The sequence below is a fragment of the Petromyzon marinus genome, chromosome 45 (genome assembly GCF_048934315.1).
Source record: "Petromyzon marinus isolate PM22_M1 ecotype Great Lakes invasive population chromosome 45, UKy_Petmar_22M1.pri1.0, whole genome shotgun sequence".
NCBI classification, from domain to species: domain Eukaryota; kingdom Metazoa; phylum Chordata; class Hyperoartia; order Petromyzontiformes; family Petromyzontidae; genus Petromyzon; species Petromyzon marinus.
In genome coordinates, this window is record NC_133711.1 from 1,732,197 (window position 1) to 1,752,828 (window position 20,632).

The window sequence follows — 20,632 nt, forward strand, 5'->3', positions numbered from 1 at the left end:
TATAAGGGAAACAATAAAATAATAAAAATATAAAACAATAAAATTCTCACGACGTTTCGACTGCAACACAAGCAATCATCATCAGGTGTGAAAACCACAGCAAGAAAATTTGAAAAACAGTCGCGTTTTTTTAGCGTTAGCACCATGGAGAGCGATTTGGCAGTTATTCAGATGGACGAGTCCATTTATGTTCGGAAAAGAGGAGGGGGGAGACGAAATTAATGGATGCGGTCTGAAAGCCACCGTAAGCATGAACGATCAATTAAGACCCGAAATGGTTTATCGAATCCTTCCAATTATTGCTATATGTGGATAGCCTCATGAACGAATCTCTTATGGTAGCCAGATGGCTTGCAAAGAACCTCTGTCTTGGATAAGTCAATGTCATGTGAGCCTACTGAATTATAACAGTGATCTGCCACGGCCGAGGTGTTGGTCCTACCGTGTTTAAGGTCTGCTTTGTGTTCACGAATGCGCTCCGAGACATGGCGTTTGGTTTCTCCAATGTAACTACTACCACAGAGGCAACTTAGTTTGTCGACGCCAGGGTACTGTATGTCCGGAATCACATCCAAACGACATGTCTCGGACCGCATTCGTGAACACAAAGCAGACCTTAAACACGGTAGGACCAACACCTCGGCCGTGGCAGATCACTGTTATAATTCAGTAGGCTCACATGACATTGACTTCTCCAAGACAGAGATTCTTTGCAAGCCATCTGGCTACCATAAGAGATTCGTTCATGAGGCTATCCACATATAGCAATAATTGGAAGGATTTGATCAACCATTTCAGGTCTTAATTGATCGTTCATGCTTACGGTGGCTTTCAGACCGCATCCATTAATTTCGTCTCCCCCCTCCTCTTTTCCGAACATAAATGGACTCGTCCATCTGAATAACTGCCAAATCGCTCTCCGTGGTGCTAACGTTAAAAAACCGCCACTTTAAAAAAAAATGTTGCTGTGGTTTTCACACCTGATGATGATTGCTTGTGTTGCAGTCGAAACGTCGTGAGAATTGTATTGTTTTATATTTTTATTATTTTATTGTTTCCCTTCTACGTGACTTTACCGAAAGAACCAAGAATATGTGTCACTCATCGTTGACGTTAAAAGCTGTGGATGGCAATCAAACTCGGGTCACCGGGTACGGGACGCAGTGAGCGAATCCGTGCGCCACCATGCCACCAGGGGTTTATCATGGCTAGATTAAGAACTGAACCAACAATGTTAAAATCGTGGCCGAGAAACGAACTGAAGTTAAAATCTCGTGACGTATTTGTTGCTATGATGGCTGTGAAAAAGCAAATTTTCTTAAATGGGGAGAGAGCGGTCAACGCACGGACGACGAGTGCTCGGGGTGCTCGGAGCGGCCACGTTGGAGCTCGGAGCCAGCGCCACCAAAAGGGGCTCATGGAGACCGCCTGTGGCGATTCATCGAGACAGCCGTTACCGTTTTTAAGTTCTCGGCAAGGTTCTCGGCAAATCAATCATCCTGTCCAGTATGTCTTTCCCAACACACCGTTCCGTGCTATTTGTAAATAATTCGTGCTTTTTGTCATTAGTTTGTTGTCCGTCCCCCGCACCTCCGATTAGCACGGTTGGCTACGTGCGGTGCGAAAGAAGTTCAACATATATGCAAACAAAAACGCGATGAACAATAATAATAATAATAGTGATACAATAGGCAACCTGGCGTCGTGTGTTTACAGGGGGAGGCCTGGGCTTTGGCTTGACAGCCTTGTCACTTCCCACGTGTCGCGTCGCGTGCGTGGGGAGCGGTGGCGCAGCGGTCAGCGCCGCAGCGCACCGCCAACCCAGAAGTCCGAGTTAAATTCCCGCTCGCGCCCAGTAACGGTGTCGAGCATCCGAAGCGACGCTGGGCTTCCCCTGACCTCGACTCGGCCCCCAACGAGTACGACGTGCCAAACATCGGCACTCGGGGGACACAAAGCGCGGCCTTCATCGGCGCCACTCGCTGCTCGCAGCGCTCGTCACAACGGCGGGGACCTTTGTCCCCGCGTGCGAGTGCGGCGCGTACCGTTGTCGGTGGCGGTGAACGCCGCCGTGTAGCGGCTGTTGTTGACGAAGGGCGACTCGCGGTCGAGGCGCTTGAGCGTGCGCACCTGTCCCGTTGTGGGCACCACGCTGAGCCAGCCTGCCGGGTCCGACAGCACCGCGTACCTGAGGGTGGGGGGACACGCGGGGACGGGGACGGGGGGGGGGGGGGGGCTCACGCCAGCTCCCACGCTCACACCCACTGAGCACGCTGAGCCGCTTGGCCGGGCTGTGAAACCACTGCAGACGACTTCACCCGTCTCGTGACACGCAACCCCCCTTCGGTCACGAAAACTCGGCGCTGTGAACGTGGCACGGATACCGAACGCAATCATTAGTCGATTACCCGGGGAATGGTGGGGGAACGGTTAGCGCGCTGCACCACGAACCCGGCGACACGAGGTCGATTCCCGCCCACGGCCAACACCGGTGACGATTATCTAAACCGGTCCTGGGCCTCCCCCTAGGTCGACTCAGCCTCAAATGAGTACCTGGCGCGGTGTGTAAACATCGCCACTGGGGAGACAAAGGCGGCTGGGCGTGGTGTTGGGCACCTACCCCTACGTGTGCTGTATCGGCCTTCACAGGTGCCCGCTAACAGCACTTACCCCAACAGTCAATTAAGGCTATAAGGGGGATCTTTGTCTTTGTGCGTGTGTATTAACGCAGTGGGGGGGGGGGGGGGCGGTGGTTGGCGCTGCATTGCGCTACGAACCCGGTGATCCCAAAGTCGATCCTCGCCCACGGCCAACACCGGCAACGAATATTTAAACCGGCGCTGTGCCTTCCCGAGGTCGATCCGTCCTTAAACGAGTACCTGGCGTGTGTGCGTGCGTGTGCAAGTGTGCGTGCGTGTGTGTGCGTGTGCGTGCGTGTGCGTGCGTGTGTGTGCGTGTGTGTGCGTGTGCGTGTGTGTGCGTGCGTGTGCCAGTGTGCGTGCGTGTGTGCGTGCGTGTGTGTGCAAGTGTGCGTGCGTGTGCGTGCGTGTGTGTGCGTGTGTGTGCGTGTGCAAGTGTGAGTGCGTGTGCGCACGCACGCACACGCACTCACCGCACTGTCTGCTTGTGCGCGCGGTCGGGGTCGGTGGCGTTGAGGCTGAGCAGCGTGGTGCCCGGGGCGGCGTTCTCGCGCCACGTGATGGCGAGCGCGGGCGAGGGCGCGAACTCGGGCGCTTCGTTCACGTCCGTGAGCGTCACGCGCACCGTCGCCGTGGACGAGGGGCCGGCCTTCACGCCCGCAGCCAGCGCCTCCTCGTTCTCCGCCACGATCACCAACTCGTGCGCCGACGAGCGCTCGAAGTCCAGGGGCTGCGGGGGCGAGTGGGGTGGGGGGGGGCGGACGCGGCGATGGTCGCACCTTCAAGAGGAGAGCGAGTCGGCGCCGTTTGGCGCGGACGCCGATTGCCTTCGAAGTGAATACAGAGGGATAACTGCCGGCGAATTTTTGTCTATGTTGATAGGCGGCAGTGTGCTGATGAGTCCTGATGAGGACAAAACCGGTCAACAATCGCGTCTTTGTTTCACTGCCTCCCCTGTTGGGATGGTCACGTTTCCTCAACCTTTTGAGTTTGTGGTCTAAAGTATGAATGACAAAGGTTGCCATACTTTCAGCTCTTTTTGCGCTGGTGGTCTGGACAAGGCTGAGGGTTTTTGTAGTACAGCACTGTACATGCAATGCTGCATGGCTGTGTGCGTTGTGAACTCTATTTGTGTCCGGCCTGCGTTTATGTTCCCGGATTTTCTCGTCGTTTACAGATTTGAATTAGTAGTCCGATCGATGGACTTGACCCCGCCAAAGCAACGTGGAATTTACACCACTGGCTGAGGGCTATAAAACAGGGCCCGGACACCAACTCAACGTTCATTTGGACAGGGCGCCAGCTTGATTTGTTGCGCTCTGAACGGACCGGTCCCACCATAGGAACGTGGAATTCCCACAACAGGCTCGGGAGCTGCCCTCCCTCTCGCGTCACGGCGCGGCACGCCACCCCCTCCCTGGGCATGGGGGAACGCTGGAGCGTGGCGGGGGACACGCGGGGGGGGGGGGGGGGGCACCTTGACGGCGGCCAGCATGCCCTGGTTGGTCTTGGGGTTGGTGCTGACGTTGAAGAGGGCTGCGTCGTTGCCGTGGGCGATGTGGAAGACGGCGCGCCACGCGGGGCCGCCCGGCTCGTCCTTGTCCTCCACCGTGAGGTTCAGGAACACGCCGCGCGCGTCCTCGCGCAGCGTCACCGCGTGCTGGGGGGGGGGGGGGGGAGGGGTCACGGGAAGAGGGGGGGGGTGGAAGCGCGCGGGGGTCACCGCAGGTCACCGCGTCCTCACCGCGTCCTCACCGCGTCCTCACCGCGTCCTCGCTCACCGTTGAAGGCCGTCATGCGTCGCGCGTCGTGGCGAACAAAGGATCGGGTCGTGCGTGATAATTAAACGATAACAATCCCATCGAGAGTTGTTGTTCATTGAAGAAGTTGTTTTTAACGGTGTTCCAATTACTCTTGGCGTTTATTGATGTCGTGAGACGAAGAAACTCCCGTAGTGAGCAGTGTACCACACGGAGTCGGAGAATGCCCCCCCCTTAAAGGCGATGTCTTAAAGACAACTACGATCTGACGTTCATTCGCTCTCTTTCATCGCCACTTTGATTTTGCCCTGCAACGAGCATCTAAAGCAGGCCAATGAAGCCCGAGTGTTGTTTAATTCTCGAGCAAAGTGAATTCAGTTAAAAGCCGGATCTAATGGGGAGTTTGTTGGTGCAGTTATTGGTGAGCGGAGCAAGCTCGCTCGACTCGTTACACTCGACAAGCCGCGGATTCGAACCCTGGATCTCGGGGGGGGTGCCGGCTCGGCGCTCCGACCCCCGAGCCCCCCCCACTCCGGACCCCTCGGCACCGCCTGCCCCGTGTACCCCGCGCCCTCGGTGGCTCGTGCCGGCTGCGTCTCTGCCCCTCTCCGTCATCAGTGCCCCCGTGCCGCCCTGCCATCCCTTCCGCACCACGGTGGTGAGATGTTAACTACCTCGCCTGCTGTACAGGAGGTCTTGAGTTCGATCCAAGACCCTGATGCCTGTAATATTTGGCGTTTGCGTGTTTCTCCCTGTGGTAACGTGGATTTATCTCCGGGTCCTCCGGGTTTTTCCGTCGACATTTGGAATCAACGTGCGTTTAGAGTATTTGGGTGATAAAAATTTCGGCATAAGCCACTTCGTTGAGCTATCATTGGCCAGGTCATTTCTAAAAAAAGAGCTATATAGCTCTGCTGCCATCTCCTGGCCACCTGTCACCTCCTGGAAGCTTTTGGAGTTGCGCGAATCGATGCGATCCACCAACCCTCGCATCCACAAGGCACTGGAGCGTGGGCATGCATCACCAAGGGTGGAGTGCACAACCGCAAAGCCCTAAGGGGGCCACAAGCAGCCGCTCTGGATAGCGTGAGGACGGGCGGCAGGTGATGCCACCTCGTAGTGCTAAAGGCCACAGAGACCCGTAATCTACAAAGAGGGCCCGGTCTTTCCGCGCTGCCTCGCACGGGGGGAGCTGCTCACGGGCAGGTCTGAACTGGCCGTAGGGCAGCAGTCTGTAGGGCAAATGCAAGTGGCCCGTTGCGGGGAGGGGGGGGGGGTGCGGTCTATGTGGGAAAATTGCAAAGTAATATTTTATGACCTCTAATGTGTACACTTCATTGTTTCTTTACGCTCTAAGTCCCCAGATTTGGCAGCCCCAAAGATTCTTCCTCGTTCGTTTTTTGGATCCAGCCCAGATGGGCCAATGAGATCGCACAGCAAAAAATAAGGCCAACACCACGGAACACCACATCGCAACATTTAGCGAACTTCATAGCCCGAATTTGGGGCCCGGTGGGTTTCCAAATGCCTGGGCCAATTCTTTTCGTCTCAGTCTGTCACTGCTGTTGGAGCCAGGGACGTTTCCTCTCAACCAGGGGACCGTGCGAGCGTGAGGTTTCATGCCGCGGCTCGCACCGCGGAACGAGCGGGCGGTGGCAGCACAGCCAGCGTAGTGATTTGCACACTGCAGCGGTCTTCTCTCGTTTTCAGCCGGCAGGGGGGCACTTTCACCGACAAAATGTCAGTGTGCGAGGGCCGCCACGCGTTTGAAACCATTGGGGTTTAATAATAATAGTAATAATGCATAAAACGCCCTTAAACCATCGTTCTCAGGGCGCTGTGCATGGCAAGGTGGAAAACAGTTAACAACGAGCAAGTAAAGGAGGCTGTGAGAAAGACGGTTGAAGGTAACTCGAGAGAAAGCCATTTCAACAGCAACACGATGGGTGGTATTGTCACTCTTTGTGCATTGTCAGGGGGCCGCACTCAAGGCCACCAGGGGCCGACGGTGGCCCGCGATGAAGAACCCCGGCGCACGCGGTCGCGCCGTTTGATCGACTGATCGTCCGGCCCACACCGCGGACGGATTTTTGAATCGCTGAATCCCTCGATCAGGAACTGCCCAAAAGTGCCGAGCGGGGAGAGCCCGCCTGGAAATCGCCTTAAAGCTGGCGAGTTTCGGGCTAAACAAATCGAATTTTACTTGCGATCGTGATGTTGGGTTACACATTCATTAATTCAATGAATGTTTTGAGTATGAACTCGCCCTCACTAAAGAGGGCATCGCAATACTAGATTTAAAGCTTTCGTGACTGCAAGGATCCATACTCTCTGGTTCTATTCGCAATACTTGAACAGTAAACATTAAACGAAGGAAGTCCTCCCTATGAAATCGAGACGACACATTTGACTTTGCATTCCAATTTAATTAAAAAAGTGTGAGCGTTACGTGGCATTGACGTCACCGGAGAACTCCAGTGACGTCACAATCAGGCACGACGGAGAAGAGCCTGGACACACGACGCTATTGAATGAGACCAACACGGATCGGTCCAAGTTGGAATCCTCCTGCCGCCGCCACCGCCGCCGCTGCCGCTGCCACTGCCACGTCGAAGGCCAACCCCTCCCTGACTGCTGCGACCCCCGCAGCAGTCGAGTTGATTGTCGATGCATCACTCAGCGAGTCGCTCCGGTCGCTTGCTCGAAATCTTCCACACACTTCCCCACCCACTAACTTACCTCCTTCTCTGCCCCACACCCCCCCCCTCTCTCTCATACTTAACTTCAAATTTAGCAATCTTTAGAAGAACGTAATCAAATAGGTAAAGTGTTAACTATTGTGTTAGCCGATTCTCTGTGTTGCATTGCATTACATTTCTACGTTTACTCGGTTTGTTTTCTCAAACTTCAAATTTCTCTCCCGATCCCGCTCTCATTGACTTGCTAATTTCTCTGCCCTCCCCCTCTCTGTATAATACCTCGTCATAGAGTTGTTTTTCTGTGTCTCTCTCTGCGTGTGTGTCTCTCTCTGTCTCTCTCTGTGTGTGTGTGTCTCTCTCTCTATCTGTGTATATCTCTCTGTGTGTTTCTCTCTCTCTCGGTGTGTCTATCTCTATGTGTGTCTCTCTCCGTGTCTGTGTGTGTCTCTCTCTCTGTGTGTCTCTCTCTCTATGTGTGTGTCTCTCCGTGTCTGTGTGTGTGTCTCTCTCTCTGTGCGTCTCTCTCCGTGTCTGTGTGTGTCTCTCTCTCTGTGTGTCTCTCTCTCTGTGTATGTGTCTCTCTCTGTGTGTCTATCTCTCTCTGTGTATGTGTCTCTCTCCGAGCTTGCATTCACACCTGATGACGGTTGCCTGTGTTGCAATCGAAACGTCGTATTCGTCAAATCAAGTTTTCGCCCTTATATTGCTAAAACCATAGGCACCGTTCTTCACTCATTCATCCCTCCTCCTCCCGTGTTGAAGACTCGGTCCACCAGACACTCACCGCTTCGCACTCTCTTCAATCAGCACCACCCTTGCAGCAGGTCGCAGCAACACACTTCCCCACCCACTAACTCACCTCCTCACTCACGCGAACTCACCTGCTCGCACAATTACCCGCTCACCACGCCGCAGGTCACCTCACTTTTCTTTATGCATTTCCCCCCGCACACTGCCACTCTGGAATTCTCTCCTCCCGTCGTCTCTCTTTTCCCAAGCTCTGATAAGAGCAACGTTGCGGGCCCATTTTCCGTTTCGGGCCCACGTGGGCACTGCGCTCAGCGACTATGCTAAAAATAAACGACAATGCGAGCCGCTCGCGCTGTTAGCCTCGCGTGTTCACGGCGAGCGGGTCAGAGGGGAGCCGAGGGGGAGTGGAGTGGAGAGCAGCGGAAGCGGAGCAGGGCGAGAGGGAGCAGCGTACCGAGGTGCGTGTGAACACGGGCGCGTGGTCGTTCTTGTCGGTGATGTGCACCGTGGCGGTGGCCGTGCCGGTGAGGCCCTGCTCGACCCCCGGCGTGTCGCGCGCCTCCACCACCAGCTCGTACGCCAGCGTTGGGAGAGACTGCACACGCACGGGGTCAGGGGGTCAGGGGTCAGGGGTCGCGCTCGTCGCGTCGCAGCTCCTCGACGTGGCGCAGCCCGAACTAGGGACCACACAGAGCACCCCTGCAGTCTGCACTCCTTCAACGGAGGGGGGACAGCAAAGCCACGCAAACTATTTCTCTCGTCGTGGCCAGCAGCAGACACTCGACATTGGCGAGATAACTCCTTCGCCTGGTACGCAGGAGGTCGTGGGTTCAAGCCCGACCCTGACGCCCGCTGTATATTTTGAGTTTGCGTGTCTCTCCGCCCGTGGTCGCGCGGATTTTTTTATCCGGGTCCCCCGGTTTTTCCCTCCCCATTTAGAATCAACGTCAGGCGTTTCGAGTATTTGGCTGCTATACATTTATCCACCCGTGTGCGCTATCCCTTGTTGAGACTGGAAAACCCGAGTCGGAGTTTACAGCCTCCCTGATCTCAACGCGCGGCGGCCGCCCCAGGGGCCGGAGCGGGGAGTGGTAGGGGCTGGAGGGCGGGGGGCACCCCCCCTGACCTCACGGTCGAGCAGTGCCGCGTCCACGTTGGTGGTGATGCTCCCCGTCTCCGGGTCGATGGTGAACATGTGGGCGCTGGGCACCGTGGGCGACTGGCTCAGGATGGTGTAGCGCAGCTCCGCGTTGTCCGTGTCCTGCTCGTCCGCGTCCTCCGCCGTCATCATCATCACCACCGTCCCTGGGGCGCGAGCGCGGCGATTCGAGAAGTGTGACGTGTAAAGTGTGCGCCCGTGTGTGTGTGTGACGTACGTGGCCTGTGCGCAATGTACGCAGTGCGTGACGGACGTGGTGTGACGTACCTGGTGTGTGTGACGTACGTGGTGTGACGTACGCGGTGTGTGTGACGTACGTGTTGTGACGTACGCGGTGCCCGCACGTGGTGTGTGTGACGGACGTGGTGTGACGTACCTGGTGTGTGTGACGTACGTGGTGTGACGTACGCGGTGCGTGTGACGTACGTGGTGTGACGTACGCGGTGCGTGTGACGTACGTGGTGTGACGTACGCGGTGCCCGCACGTGGTGTGTGTGACGCGCTCCGTACCGTTGGGCGAGCCCTCCTGCACCGTGCCCTTGTAGGGCCCGTGCGTGAACTGTGGTTTGTTGTCGTTGAGGTCCAGCACGCGCACCTCCAGCAGCACGGGCTTCTCCAGCTGCGAGCCGTCCACCCTCACGCCCTCCACCCGCAGCTGCCACGTGGCGGGAGGCACCAGCGACGCATTCGGGGTCGACATTCGGGGATCAATGTGAGCGTTACTGACGAGAGTGCCTCGTGAGCTTTTGTCGGAGGCCCTCGCTAACAGCGCCTGCCCTGACAGCGCGTGTGCCCGCTACGTCTCCGCGTTGCAAGTGCGACTGTGTCTGCGTACCTCTGTGTGTGGTTGCGTGTCTGTGTGTGATTGGCACGGCGCGCTACGAACTCGGCAACCCGGGTTCGATTCCCGCTCACGGCCAACACCAGTGACGATTATCTAGGTCGACTCAGCCTCAAACGAGTACCTCGCGCGATGTGTGAACATCGCCACTGGGGAGACATAGGCGGGCGGACGTGGTGCCGTGCCAGCTTTCAGAGGTGCTCGCTAATAGCACTTGCCCCAACAGTCTGTCAGGGCTATACGGGGGATCTTTGTATTCGTCTTTTCTTGTTGTGTGTCTCTCTGCGAGCGTGTGTCCACGCGTGTGTCTCTCTGTGAGCGTGTCTCTGTGCGTGTGTCTCTCTGCGAGCGTGTCTCTGTGCATGTGTCTCTCTGCGAGCATGTGTCCACGCGTGTGTCTCTCTGTGAGTGTGTCTCTGTGCGTGTGTGTCTCTGCGAGTGTGTGTCCATGCGCGTGTCTCTCTGTGAGTGTGTCTCTGTGCGTGTGTCTCTCTGTGAGTGTGTCTCTGTGCGTGTGTCTCTCTGCGAGCGTGTGTCCACCCGTGTGTCTCTCTGCGAGCGTGTGTGTTCGTGCTGCCCGTACCTGGTACTGGGCGATGTACTCGCGGTCCAGCGGATGGGTGACGAAGATGGTGCCGTCCCTCTCGTTGATGGTGAACACCCCGCGCGGCTCCTCGTCAGCGCCGGCGCCGTGCAGCCGGAAGTAAACCTCGCCCGGGAGGCGGTCCGTCACCTCCGCCTGGGGTCGGGCAGGGTGGTCAGGGCAGGGGGTCAAGTCAGGGCAGGGGGTTAGGGCAGAGGTCAAAGCAAGGTTCAGGGAAGGGGGTCAGGGCGCGTGAATGGAGGTAATGGGGTAGTTAGGGGTTAGCGACAGGATGGTCGAGGGCCAGGGAGTTTCTCACTCGAGGGTCAAAGTGTCGTGTAACAGTTCACTGGAAGAAAGCCTCACGACCTAAAACAGGGCCACGTTGACTCTAATACGCCGAGCGGCGATTTCTCTTCCTCGCCAATGAGGGCCGGGAGGGGGGGGGGAACTGGGGGGGGGGGGGGGTGGGGGCGATGACTGCGCGGGGCCGGTGCCTCGTTCACCGGCGCGCCGGCCTCTGCCGCCGCCTCACCTTGCCGACCTCGCGAGGGAAGGTTCCCCGCAGGTTCTCGTACACGTAGATGTTGTTGGCCGTGAGCGTGCGAGGCCTCCGGCTCAGCAGCACCCCTGCGCGGGGGGGGGGGGCGGACACACGCGGTCGTCGCAGAGGGTGTCAGTGCAACGACCCGGAATGAACGCGTTGAGGGGCGGTGCGGGGAGGTGAGGGACGCGGGGAGTTGAGGGATGTGATGGAGGTGAAGGGAGTGGGGAGGTGAGGGTCCCGGCAGCGACTGTGGTGAGGAAACGGCGGATTCACAAGGGACGCGCCGATGGAGGTACAAGGTCTCGCCGCGGAGTTGAGACGCGCGTGGGAAGAGCGCGAGAGCTCGGGTTGGTGACGCCGCTGGTGTTGGTGACGCCGCTGGTGTTGGTGACGCCGCTCGTGTTGGTGACGCCGCTGGTGTTGGTGACGCCGCTGGTGTTGGTGACGCCGCTCGGGTTGGTGACGCCGCTGGTGTTGGTGACGCCGCTGGTGTTGGTGACGCCGCTGGTGTTGGTGACGCCGCTCGGGTTGGTGACGCCGCTGGTGTTGGTGACGCCGCTGGTGTTGGTGACGCCGCTGGTGTTGGTGACGCCGCTCGGGTTGGTGACGCCGCTGGTGTTGGTGACGCCGCTGGTGTTGGTGACGCCGCTCGGGTTGGTGACGCCGCTGGTGTTGGTGACGCCGCTGGTGTTGGTGACGCCGCTGGTGTTGGTGACGCCGCTGGTGTTGGTGACGCCGCTGGTGTTGGTGACGCCGCTCGGGTTGGTGACGCCGCTGGTGTTGGTGACGCCGCTGGTGTTGGTGACGCCGCTCGGGTTGGTGACACCGCTGGTGTTGGTGACACCGCTGGTGTTGGTGACGCCGCTGGTGTTGGTGACGCCGCTGGTGTCGGTGACACCGCTGGTGTCGGTGACACCGCTGGTGTTGGTGACGCCGCTGGTGTTGGTGACGCCGCTCGGGTTGGTGACGCCGCTGGTGTTGGTGACGCCGCTGGTGTTGGTGACGCCGCTGGTGTTGGTGACGCCGCTGGTGTTGGTGACGCCGCTCGTGTTGGTGACACCGCTGGTGTTGGTGACGCCGCTCGGGTTGGTGACGCCGCTGGTGTTGGTGACGCCGCTGGTGTTGGTGACGCCGCTGGTGTTGGTGACGCCGCTGGTGTTGGTGACGCCGCTGGTGTTGGTGACGCCGCTGGTGTTGGTAACGCCGCTGGTGTTGGTGACGCCGCTCGTGTTGGTGACGCCGCTGGTGTTGGTGACGCCGCTCGTGTTGGTGACGCCGCTGGTGTTGGTGACGCCGCTGGTGTTGGTGACGCCTCTGGTGTCGGTGACGCCGCTCGGCTTGGTGACATCTCTGGTGTTGGTGACGCCGCTCGGGTTGATGACGCCGCCCGAGAAACCTCCGTCGCTTTTGAGACGCTCAGCTCGACGCTGGATGCTCGACTCCAATTTCGTCGACTTGAGCATCGGTGGCGTGAAGTCAGCGTGGACTCGTCGTGCCGACACGAGTCCAGAACTCGGCTGCCAGAATCCGATCAACAGTCCTGGCATGCCTCTCTTCAGTGGCTAATTCATTTACAGTTCAGAGTGTTGTTTGAGATCCTCCTTGTGACCTATAAGCCTCTCAAAACCGGACAACCGAGCTCACTCGCGGATTTGCTGACCCCGTACGTGCGGCCGTCCCGAAGGCTCCGCTCATCGATGGCCGGTGCCCGCCCCCCCCGCCCTACCCTGTATTCCCTGGACGTGGCTCCCTCTGTTGTGCTGCTCCCCCTGGCTGTGTGTGAACGCCCAGGCGCCCAGTGTTGTCCGTGACTCCGGCATGACGGCGACAGCGGGGTGTTTATTCTCCGTTGCTTTCGGATCTCTCCGTGAGCTCCAATACGCCTGAGTTGAATTACTCCTCCCCCGGGCAACGAGGTATTTTTAAAAACCATTTCTTGAACTGTTTTATTTATTGTGACGTACTGCGCTTTGAGTACCTTGTAGAAAGGCGCTTTCTAATTTTTTTTTATCATCATCATTATTATATATATTTTTTTACTATTATTAGTCTCCAGCTGCTGTGCCAGCTCTTATCGTAGTAGTAATCGTGGAGAATGTCAAACACACGAAGCCGCGAAGAGCCCAAAGTGTTGTTTGATTTTAATGGCCACTCCACACTGGAAGGCAGCGCCACTGGCTCCCAGCGTGGATAATGGAGTATCAGAGACATCTCTGCGTGACCCACCAACCTCACCACGACGACTCTAGTCGGTGGTGGCGAGTGCGAGTTTGCCCAGGACCTCAGTTCCGAGGGGGGCCTCAAAAAGGGCCGAGGGCTGCTCATCTGAAAATTTGCCCTGAGCCACCAGATCCGTTTCGGCGCGCTGGGCACCGCGCGTGTTTGCAGACACCGAGGGCCGCATCTTGACGTCCGTCCGTGGCACCAAGAGGTGCGAAGAGGGCCTGGCGCGGGAACGTGGAATGCGGCCACGGCGGCGCTAATCGCGGCCGCCAGCGCCGCAACATCTGTGAAAAAGAGCTTTATCGCTCGTCGGATTCCTCCAGTTTAAATAAATATTCTGACATCGTTCACCGTGACGCGAATATCCCTGACCTCCCGTGGGTCGCGCTGGCGCTGCGCTGCCAGAGAGCAGCCGCGAGGAGGCCGAGAGTTCAAATGTTGGCGGAGGTCAGCACAGCCGCATCCGTGGTCAGTGAAATGACGACCACTGCCTTGTCACAGAGACGTGGCCACAGGTGGCACGCATAGAGGGGGGGCGGGGGTACGAAGAGAGGGGGGAAGGGCACGAGGAGAGGGGGAAGGGGAGGGGCACGAGGAGAGGGGGGAGGGGACACGAGGGGAGGGGCACGAGGAGAGGGGGGAGGGGGCAGGAGGAGAGGGGCGAGGGGGCACGAGAAGAGGGGGGAGGGGGCACGAGGAGAGGGGGGAGGGGAGGGGCACGGGGAGGGGGAGGGACACGAGGAGAGGGGGCACGAGGAGAGGGGGGAGGGGCACGAGGAGGGGGGGCACGAGGAGAGGGGGGAGGGGGCACGAGGAGAGGGGGCACGAGGAGGGGGGGCACGAGGAGAGGGGGGAGGGGCACGAGGAGGAGGGGGGCACGAGGAGAGGGGGCACGAGGAGGGGGGGGAGGGGCCACGAGGAGGAGGGGGGGCACGAGGTTGTTTATTCATAGCGGCTACAGTAGAAACAGGCGCAGCAGCTCCTCTCAATCTCTCAGGGGCTCCGTCCACTTTACCACCGCTTCTAGAACCACCGCTTCTGTTTTGTTGAAAGTTTTAGTTGAAAAAAACAGCATCACTTAAGTTTGTTTACACAGGATAGCCCTTATCGTAGAGAAACAGCAGAACCACACGAACTCACTCCGTCTCTCTGCTGAAGCCCCTCTCGTCGTGGCCAGCAAAAGACCTCCAACGTTGGCATCGATGTCCTGACCACTTCCCTGCCGCCATGCACAAGAACTGAACGGGGATCTTCCTCGGCAGGGCCGTCGCGAGGTTTAACACCACCACGGCCACCCCGGTCTGTGTCGCCACGAGTGCCCTCTAAATATAGAAAGGCCGCAGCTCTCAAATCTATTTTTTGCACCACCCCCGACATTTTCGGCTCGAGGTATCCGCCGATGTCGCCCGTGCCCGACGCTGCCGCTGGATCTCCGATGTTTCGCAATCTCTCACCGCCCCCCCCCCCACCCATCACGTCCTCATACCGGGCCTGGCCACGAGCAGCGGGCTGTGACCAACGCTGTGACCCCCGGGGTAGCCTCGGTAAGCAAGCCCCCAAGCCGTTAGCCGGTGGGCACCCACTTGCTTGGAACGTTTGATCAAACCCTTGGTGACATTTAAATATGATCGTCATAATTATCATCATCATCACCATCCCACGGGGCAGATAGCTCCGTTGGTTTCCACTGCACGTTTCGTAATTTTCTCTGCCTTGTGCCAATATGTTCAAGTAATGGCCACATGTTTCTGGCACCGATCTCTTGCGATATTGTCGTCAAGCCACCCCTCTGTTCGTTCTTCCTCTCTTTCCGGTTTCTTTCATTTTTTGCGAACAAAACACTTTAAATGCTCCTGTTGTTATCCATCCTAAATGTGCGTCCATGTAGTGCCAGTTTCCGTCTCATCACTGCCTGCACCATCACGTTGTCTTCTTCTATGTGCAACCTTGATCTCAATGTGCGTTGGTCACTCTTTGGGTCTAGTTTAGATGTAGCCTGCTACAGCAATATATTTCGAATGCCAATATGTTATGTCTGTTGGTTCGGCCTCATATTTAATTCACATGGCGTGTAAATAATGCAATGATCGCATGCAAGCAGCGCATGCAAACAACAACACGGCTGATGACAGATAAAAGGGTAAAAAACCAATTATGATATTTTGTTACTGGCAAATGAGGTTTCCAATAATGGAACAACACGGCTGATGCTGATGCAGAGCAACAGCTGTAATTCTACATCGAGGAGCTTGGATGTGGATATTTGCGCCAGGAGTAGCGGCGGAGCGTGATTAATTTTAAATGAATAAAAGGAAGAAGAACCCGAAACACGAGGAGTCGGGCAGATTGAGGCGCGATGGACGGGACGGCGCTTCCTTCGTGCGGAGGAAACCCGGCGTGGCCGGCACCGCGGATTTTAAATCTCCCGCTCGCTCGTAGCGTGAACCAGTGACGCTGCCATCCCATGGCATCGCCAGCGACGTGCCCACTCGGCTGTGGCTCGTGGCCGTGCTGCACGTGGCTGCCGGCTGTGACCTAGCGCGGTGAGGGCAGCAGCGAGGCTTGGTGAATCACCGGACAACCGTTGTTGTTAAAGCCCCGTGGGCGTCGAGGAGGAGCCGTACCCTGGCTCGTTAGGAGATTGCAGTACAGCCAAAATGTGAACTGCACCTGTTCCATCTGCATGCAAGTGTTTCTCCCTCGCTCTCATGGGTTATCTCCAGGTGTTTTCTCCCACATGTAAACACTCATCAATTGGCCAATCACAACATGCTGCATAGAGGACGTCAGAGCTGGGGCAATTGTTGGTTCCGGCTCACCGCGTGGCTGCTTTACTGGTTCCTCCTCGCACCTCTGAGGTCGCTCTCTCTCTCTCTCTCAGAGAGTGAGCGAATATTGTGCGGCGCATTACAAGTTGAAGTTATAATTCTACTGTTGTATTGTGTGCCTCGGAAGTGCGGTTGGTGGATTACACAGGGATGGGGTCTGCACGAGACCGCCCATCTGCAGGGCAACGGGGTCACGATCAGAGGCGTTTGGGCATCATCTCGCCGTGTGTCAGGGCTTTCCTCCTGGAACTATGATTTATTTTTTCCAGATAGAGAAAGTGGCCGTGCATCGCACATCTCGAACCTCGTGAAAAACGTCACAGATCTCCCAGGAAGCTGCCCTTAGTTAACCTGACCGTTACTTCCACGGTCATCAGCAGGGTACCCTTATAAATCCAGTTCATTTGGGATGAGTGCCATGTATTGAACCCTGTGAGAGCCCATTCAGTTTGATTATTTTTTATACCGGTGGAAGGTTTGGAGACCGCAGTGATGCAGGGACATTTATAGGCGTTGGGAAGTTGCAATCCGCGTGCTCATCTGACACCCATCAAGGACGTGTCTTATGGCAGCTGTACAGGAATAATAGGAATTCCCGATTGTGTGTGAATCCACATAGTTTCAAAACCGCCCAAGTGTCAAATTTGACTGGATTTAGAAAAAGAAAATCCAACCTTCATTCAGTTCTATTCTTGCATGTGGTGGCAGCAGCAATGTGGCTCAGGAGCTCGACGTCCAATGTCGAGGTTTGCTGGCCACGGCGAGAGGGCTTCAGGAGAGAGTTCGTTCATGTCGTTTTGCTGTTCCTCTTTCTCCGTTGAAAGGGCGCAGACTACAGTGGTTTACGATACGGTCCATAGTTTGGATTGTATGGCCACAATCGCACTACCGCGGCTTGCCTTTCATTGTTGATTCATGAAAAATATGTGGGCATCGCCCTGTTTTTGATGAGGCTGATGGTACTATTATAATTATTTATTGCGCAGAATGAGACGACTTAGCCGATTCGCTACACTCGGACAGTTGTGGCCCTCAACGCTGAACTGGGTTCCCCTCGGTGCTGGAGACACCATCAGCCGGTTCGAGCTCGACGGGACGTAAGGCCCGGCAGCGGCCAGGGTGCCGAGTGTTCAAGCGAGCGCGACGCTCGCCACAGCCGAGCCTCCGCTGTACGACGCGGCCCGAGCGGCCCCCGACACGACGCGGCCCGGAGCGGCCCCCGACAACCGGCGCCACCGGCGTGGTCGTTCGCGGCGCCGCTCTCCCGGCTCGGGCCGCGTCTCGCTCGCGGCGGTGGGGGGGGGGGGAGGCGGCCTCGCGACGTTAGGCGGCGATTCGCGCCGTGCCCCGGCGCCCCAGGTGCGGGGTGGTGCAGGGAGTTGCGGGAGGATCACTCACGGTGGATGCTGCTGAGTGCTGCTTGTGGTTGCGCCTCCTCCTCCTTCTCATCGGGCTTGGGGCTCGCCCAGGTGCAGCCGGAGAGGAGCAGTGCAGCGAGCAGCAGCTGCGAGACACGTAAGTTCGTGCGCATGGTGAACGTCTTTCGCACCGTGCGTAGCCAACCGTGCTAATCGGAGGCGCACGAAGACTCTCGCACCTCCGCCCGACTCGCCCGGAGAAGCCCACCCGTGCGAGGGGCGAACACTCGGCAGTTGACACCATACAGACGGAACAGGTGGAGTCCACATTGCTGCTGTACTGTCTCTCCTGGCAAGCCAGGGGAATGGCACCTCCTCGATCCACCAACCCACGCTGCTGCCTCCACAGTGCTGGGTCACAGGCAGCAGCCACGTGCAGCATGGCCACTAGCGCTTGGTTAAACGTGCGGGGAGACTCGCACCGCCACAGTCGAGCGGGCACGTCGCTGATAATTACATGGCATGCAGCGTTACTTGTTCACGCTGCGAACGGAGGGTTTGCGAGCGAGTGGAAGGTGTGCGCCCGGAGAGAGCGCACGAGAGGGCACCTCAATAAAAGAAATTCCCAAGCGAGGTGCGGTGGACCTGACATGGCCATCTTTTAAAATAAGGCCCTACAACAATAGTAATAAAACCGTTCAAAGTATTTACTCTGATAGATATCAATAAAATATCGATGTGGGGGTCCTGAGGAGGAAGGGGGGCGATTGCCCACATCACCCCCCCCCCGCCCGCCCCTCCCCCCTGGATCTGCCACTGCACTGCTGGACTCACATTGTAGATGTAGCATAATGAGGCTTGGAGAATGAGGCTTTACTTAACGAGTAACCTTGGTGAAGTCACAGTGAGAGGCGCAGCCATTAGTTAACACAGATGAATTCGCTCATTAGGGCGAAATGAAACGTAAATTGCCCGTGGAAGCACAGCAATAGGGTTTAAATATATATATATTTATAAACAGATGAGAGCCCATAAATTTCCATTATATTTTTTTGGCAGAGGAAAGGGTGTGATCAAGTGGCATTGGCCGTGAAGACTTTAATTGACCCGATGTTTTTTTTTTAAGAATCCGTGTAACTGGAGCTATGTAGACAACATTGTCCGTGGTGTTCTGTGGGTAATTTTATAAAATGGAATTGGGCCCAGTGGGTTAACAGCGGCTAACACTGGTTAGTACCGGTGTCCCGCACGAATAGAAACGTCTTGAGCAGCCAGCACGACACGTGTCGCTTTTATAACTCGGCAATGAAGGCAGCTGCCACAGCAGTGTAACGATAGGTGTCACAATGGACTTGCAATCCCAATGTCGCCGGTTCGATTCCACCTCCGAGTGGAGCAGTCGAAACGATACTGGAAGTTTCCCAATTCTCCACCCCTTCCGAACCGTCCCTGCCCACAGTTTGTTTATCGGCCGGTCGTGTGTGGTGCTGTATAATGTGGGTATGCGCACCTCTTCCAAAAAGTCTGATCAGTGTGGAAGAGTAGACCACAGACCACTCTAGAGCTCCCTGTAGCGGAGGCCCTTTTGCGAGCAGTGTCATGCGCAAGGAATTGCAGGGCTGCACCTATTATTTTCCCATATATTATCTTTCCCGTAGGCCTGCTGGCATGCGGTTTGTTCATTTGCTCGTGCATATCAGTGCGTTCGTAGGGATCACAGTGCCAGCAGCCTAGGTCGATTTTCAAAACCGTGCGGTACACTGCAATAACGTTCAACGAAAAGCCATCACCAGATCTGGTTACAACTCAATTCCCGCTGTCACCCGAACACTGACTGGTGCACCGGCTCCCGGACAGTCCCACGTCAATCCGGGACAGCTGGCAACCGTAGATGGTGTCCAACCCCGCCGACCCCTAATGGACGATGATCGGTGGTGAGAGAGATAGAGAGCTTACGCTGGGGCGTCATGCCATCGGGTCTTTAACTTCCACTTTTACGGCAGACTGCAGGCTTTGGTGAGTCTTCAGAGACAGTGCCGGATGTCTGGAGGGAAATGAGCTGTTGGCGTCAAGCCAGGCGGCTCGGTGATGAGCTGTCTGACTAGGACACTGCGTGCCAAATTCACATTAAAATTGAATAAACCCAAACATCATATATTACGCATATCCACTTAAAAATAAATATATTTAGACTGCAGTACCGGCCTTCAAGACTTATATTAACCATCAGCATATGTTTCATGTATTTATTTGGGTTTATTTATTTTCAATATCACATGAACCCAGCGGCATTGTTTTAATTCTATTCATATTCTCAAATGACCCACAAGGTTGCCATGCAAGCGCATGGCGAGTAATGAGTTTGTGTCCGCGCCGGAATGAGTTTGACTGCACTCACGCCACGCGTCGCTTCTCGGCCCCAGCCCACGCGCCACTGACGCGCGGCGCTGTGATGTTGCACTTTGTGGACAAGTCAGTGAATTACTGACGGCGGTGCACATCTCCCATTGAAATATAGATCTTTGAGCAATGGGTGGAAATTCCACATTCCTATTCGGGGGGGGGGGGGTAGGCAAGTCTATCCATATGACAACAGCTGTTGAACGCCCCCCCCCCCCCCCCCCCCCGCAAAGTGGTACTCATTTTATTGACCACGGAAGAACGCAGATGGGTTGAGTCTAGCTGCTATGGGGATTGAACTTAAAACCTTGCGACTTCGAGCCAGTCGCTCCGCAGCTTAAGTTACTTGGCCAGGGTGGCTACGTGGGGGCTGCCAAGATCGCGGTGCAGGAGGCTCGTGATGAATGCCAAATTCACACCGTGGGTAAAATGACTCTGCCCACACTCGCGCGCCCGCATCCAGCCATGTTCACCAGCTGCATCCGCAGCATCATTCCCCCTCAATGTAACGGCCCACTCAGCAGGAACAAGGCCTCCGTGGGAGTTTAAACACTGCGATGTGCCAACGTGCGAGCGCTACGGATGCGTCAAAGCCTTGCCCTGGCGCGGAAGCACCGGTCCGGTCTTGCTTTATACTTCAGTGTGAGGGGCCTGGAAGAGAGTGGATGTGGCCGGCGATGATGAATTCTACCTTCGCGTGTGCTGCTGCGGTAGTGCTGCCGTGACTCTCTGATATGTGTTGGGGGTGGTTGTGGAATCTCCTGCAAATTAAAAACAGCCAAGGGAATTTGCAAGCAGTGGGCGTGCGTGCATGTGTTTGTGTGTGTGTGCGCGGCGTGCAAGCT

The 20,632-nt window shown here is 56.6% G+C and overlaps 1 protein-coding gene across 1 annotated transcript in view; it reads right to left on the reverse strand.

Moving 5' to 3' along the window:
• Nucleotides 1–20,632, reverse strand: part of LOC116952187 (cadherin-13-like) — a 69,858-nt gene that overhangs the window by 10,948 nt on the left and 38,278 nt on the right. The window contains exons 2-10 of the mRNA XM_032971317.2: nucleotides 17,428–17,533; nucleotides 10,967–11,061; nucleotides 10,432–10,587; nucleotides 9,518–9,662; nucleotides 8,975–9,153; nucleotides 8,303–8,443; nucleotides 4,117–4,299; nucleotides 3,113–3,369; nucleotides 2,046–2,188 (exon numbers count right to left, since the gene is read on the reverse strand). Coding sequence (XP_032827208.1) covers nucleotides 2,046–2,188; nucleotides 3,113–3,369; nucleotides 4,117–4,299; nucleotides 8,303–8,443; nucleotides 8,975–9,153; nucleotides 9,518–9,662; nucleotides 10,432–10,587; nucleotides 10,967–11,061; nucleotides 17,428–17,533 — 1,405 coding nt within the window. The remainder of the gene's footprint in view (nucleotides 1–2,045; nucleotides 2,189–3,112; nucleotides 3,370–4,116; nucleotides 4,300–8,302; nucleotides 8,444–8,974; nucleotides 9,154–9,517; nucleotides 9,663–10,431; nucleotides 10,588–10,966; nucleotides 11,062–17,427; nucleotides 17,534–20,632) is intronic.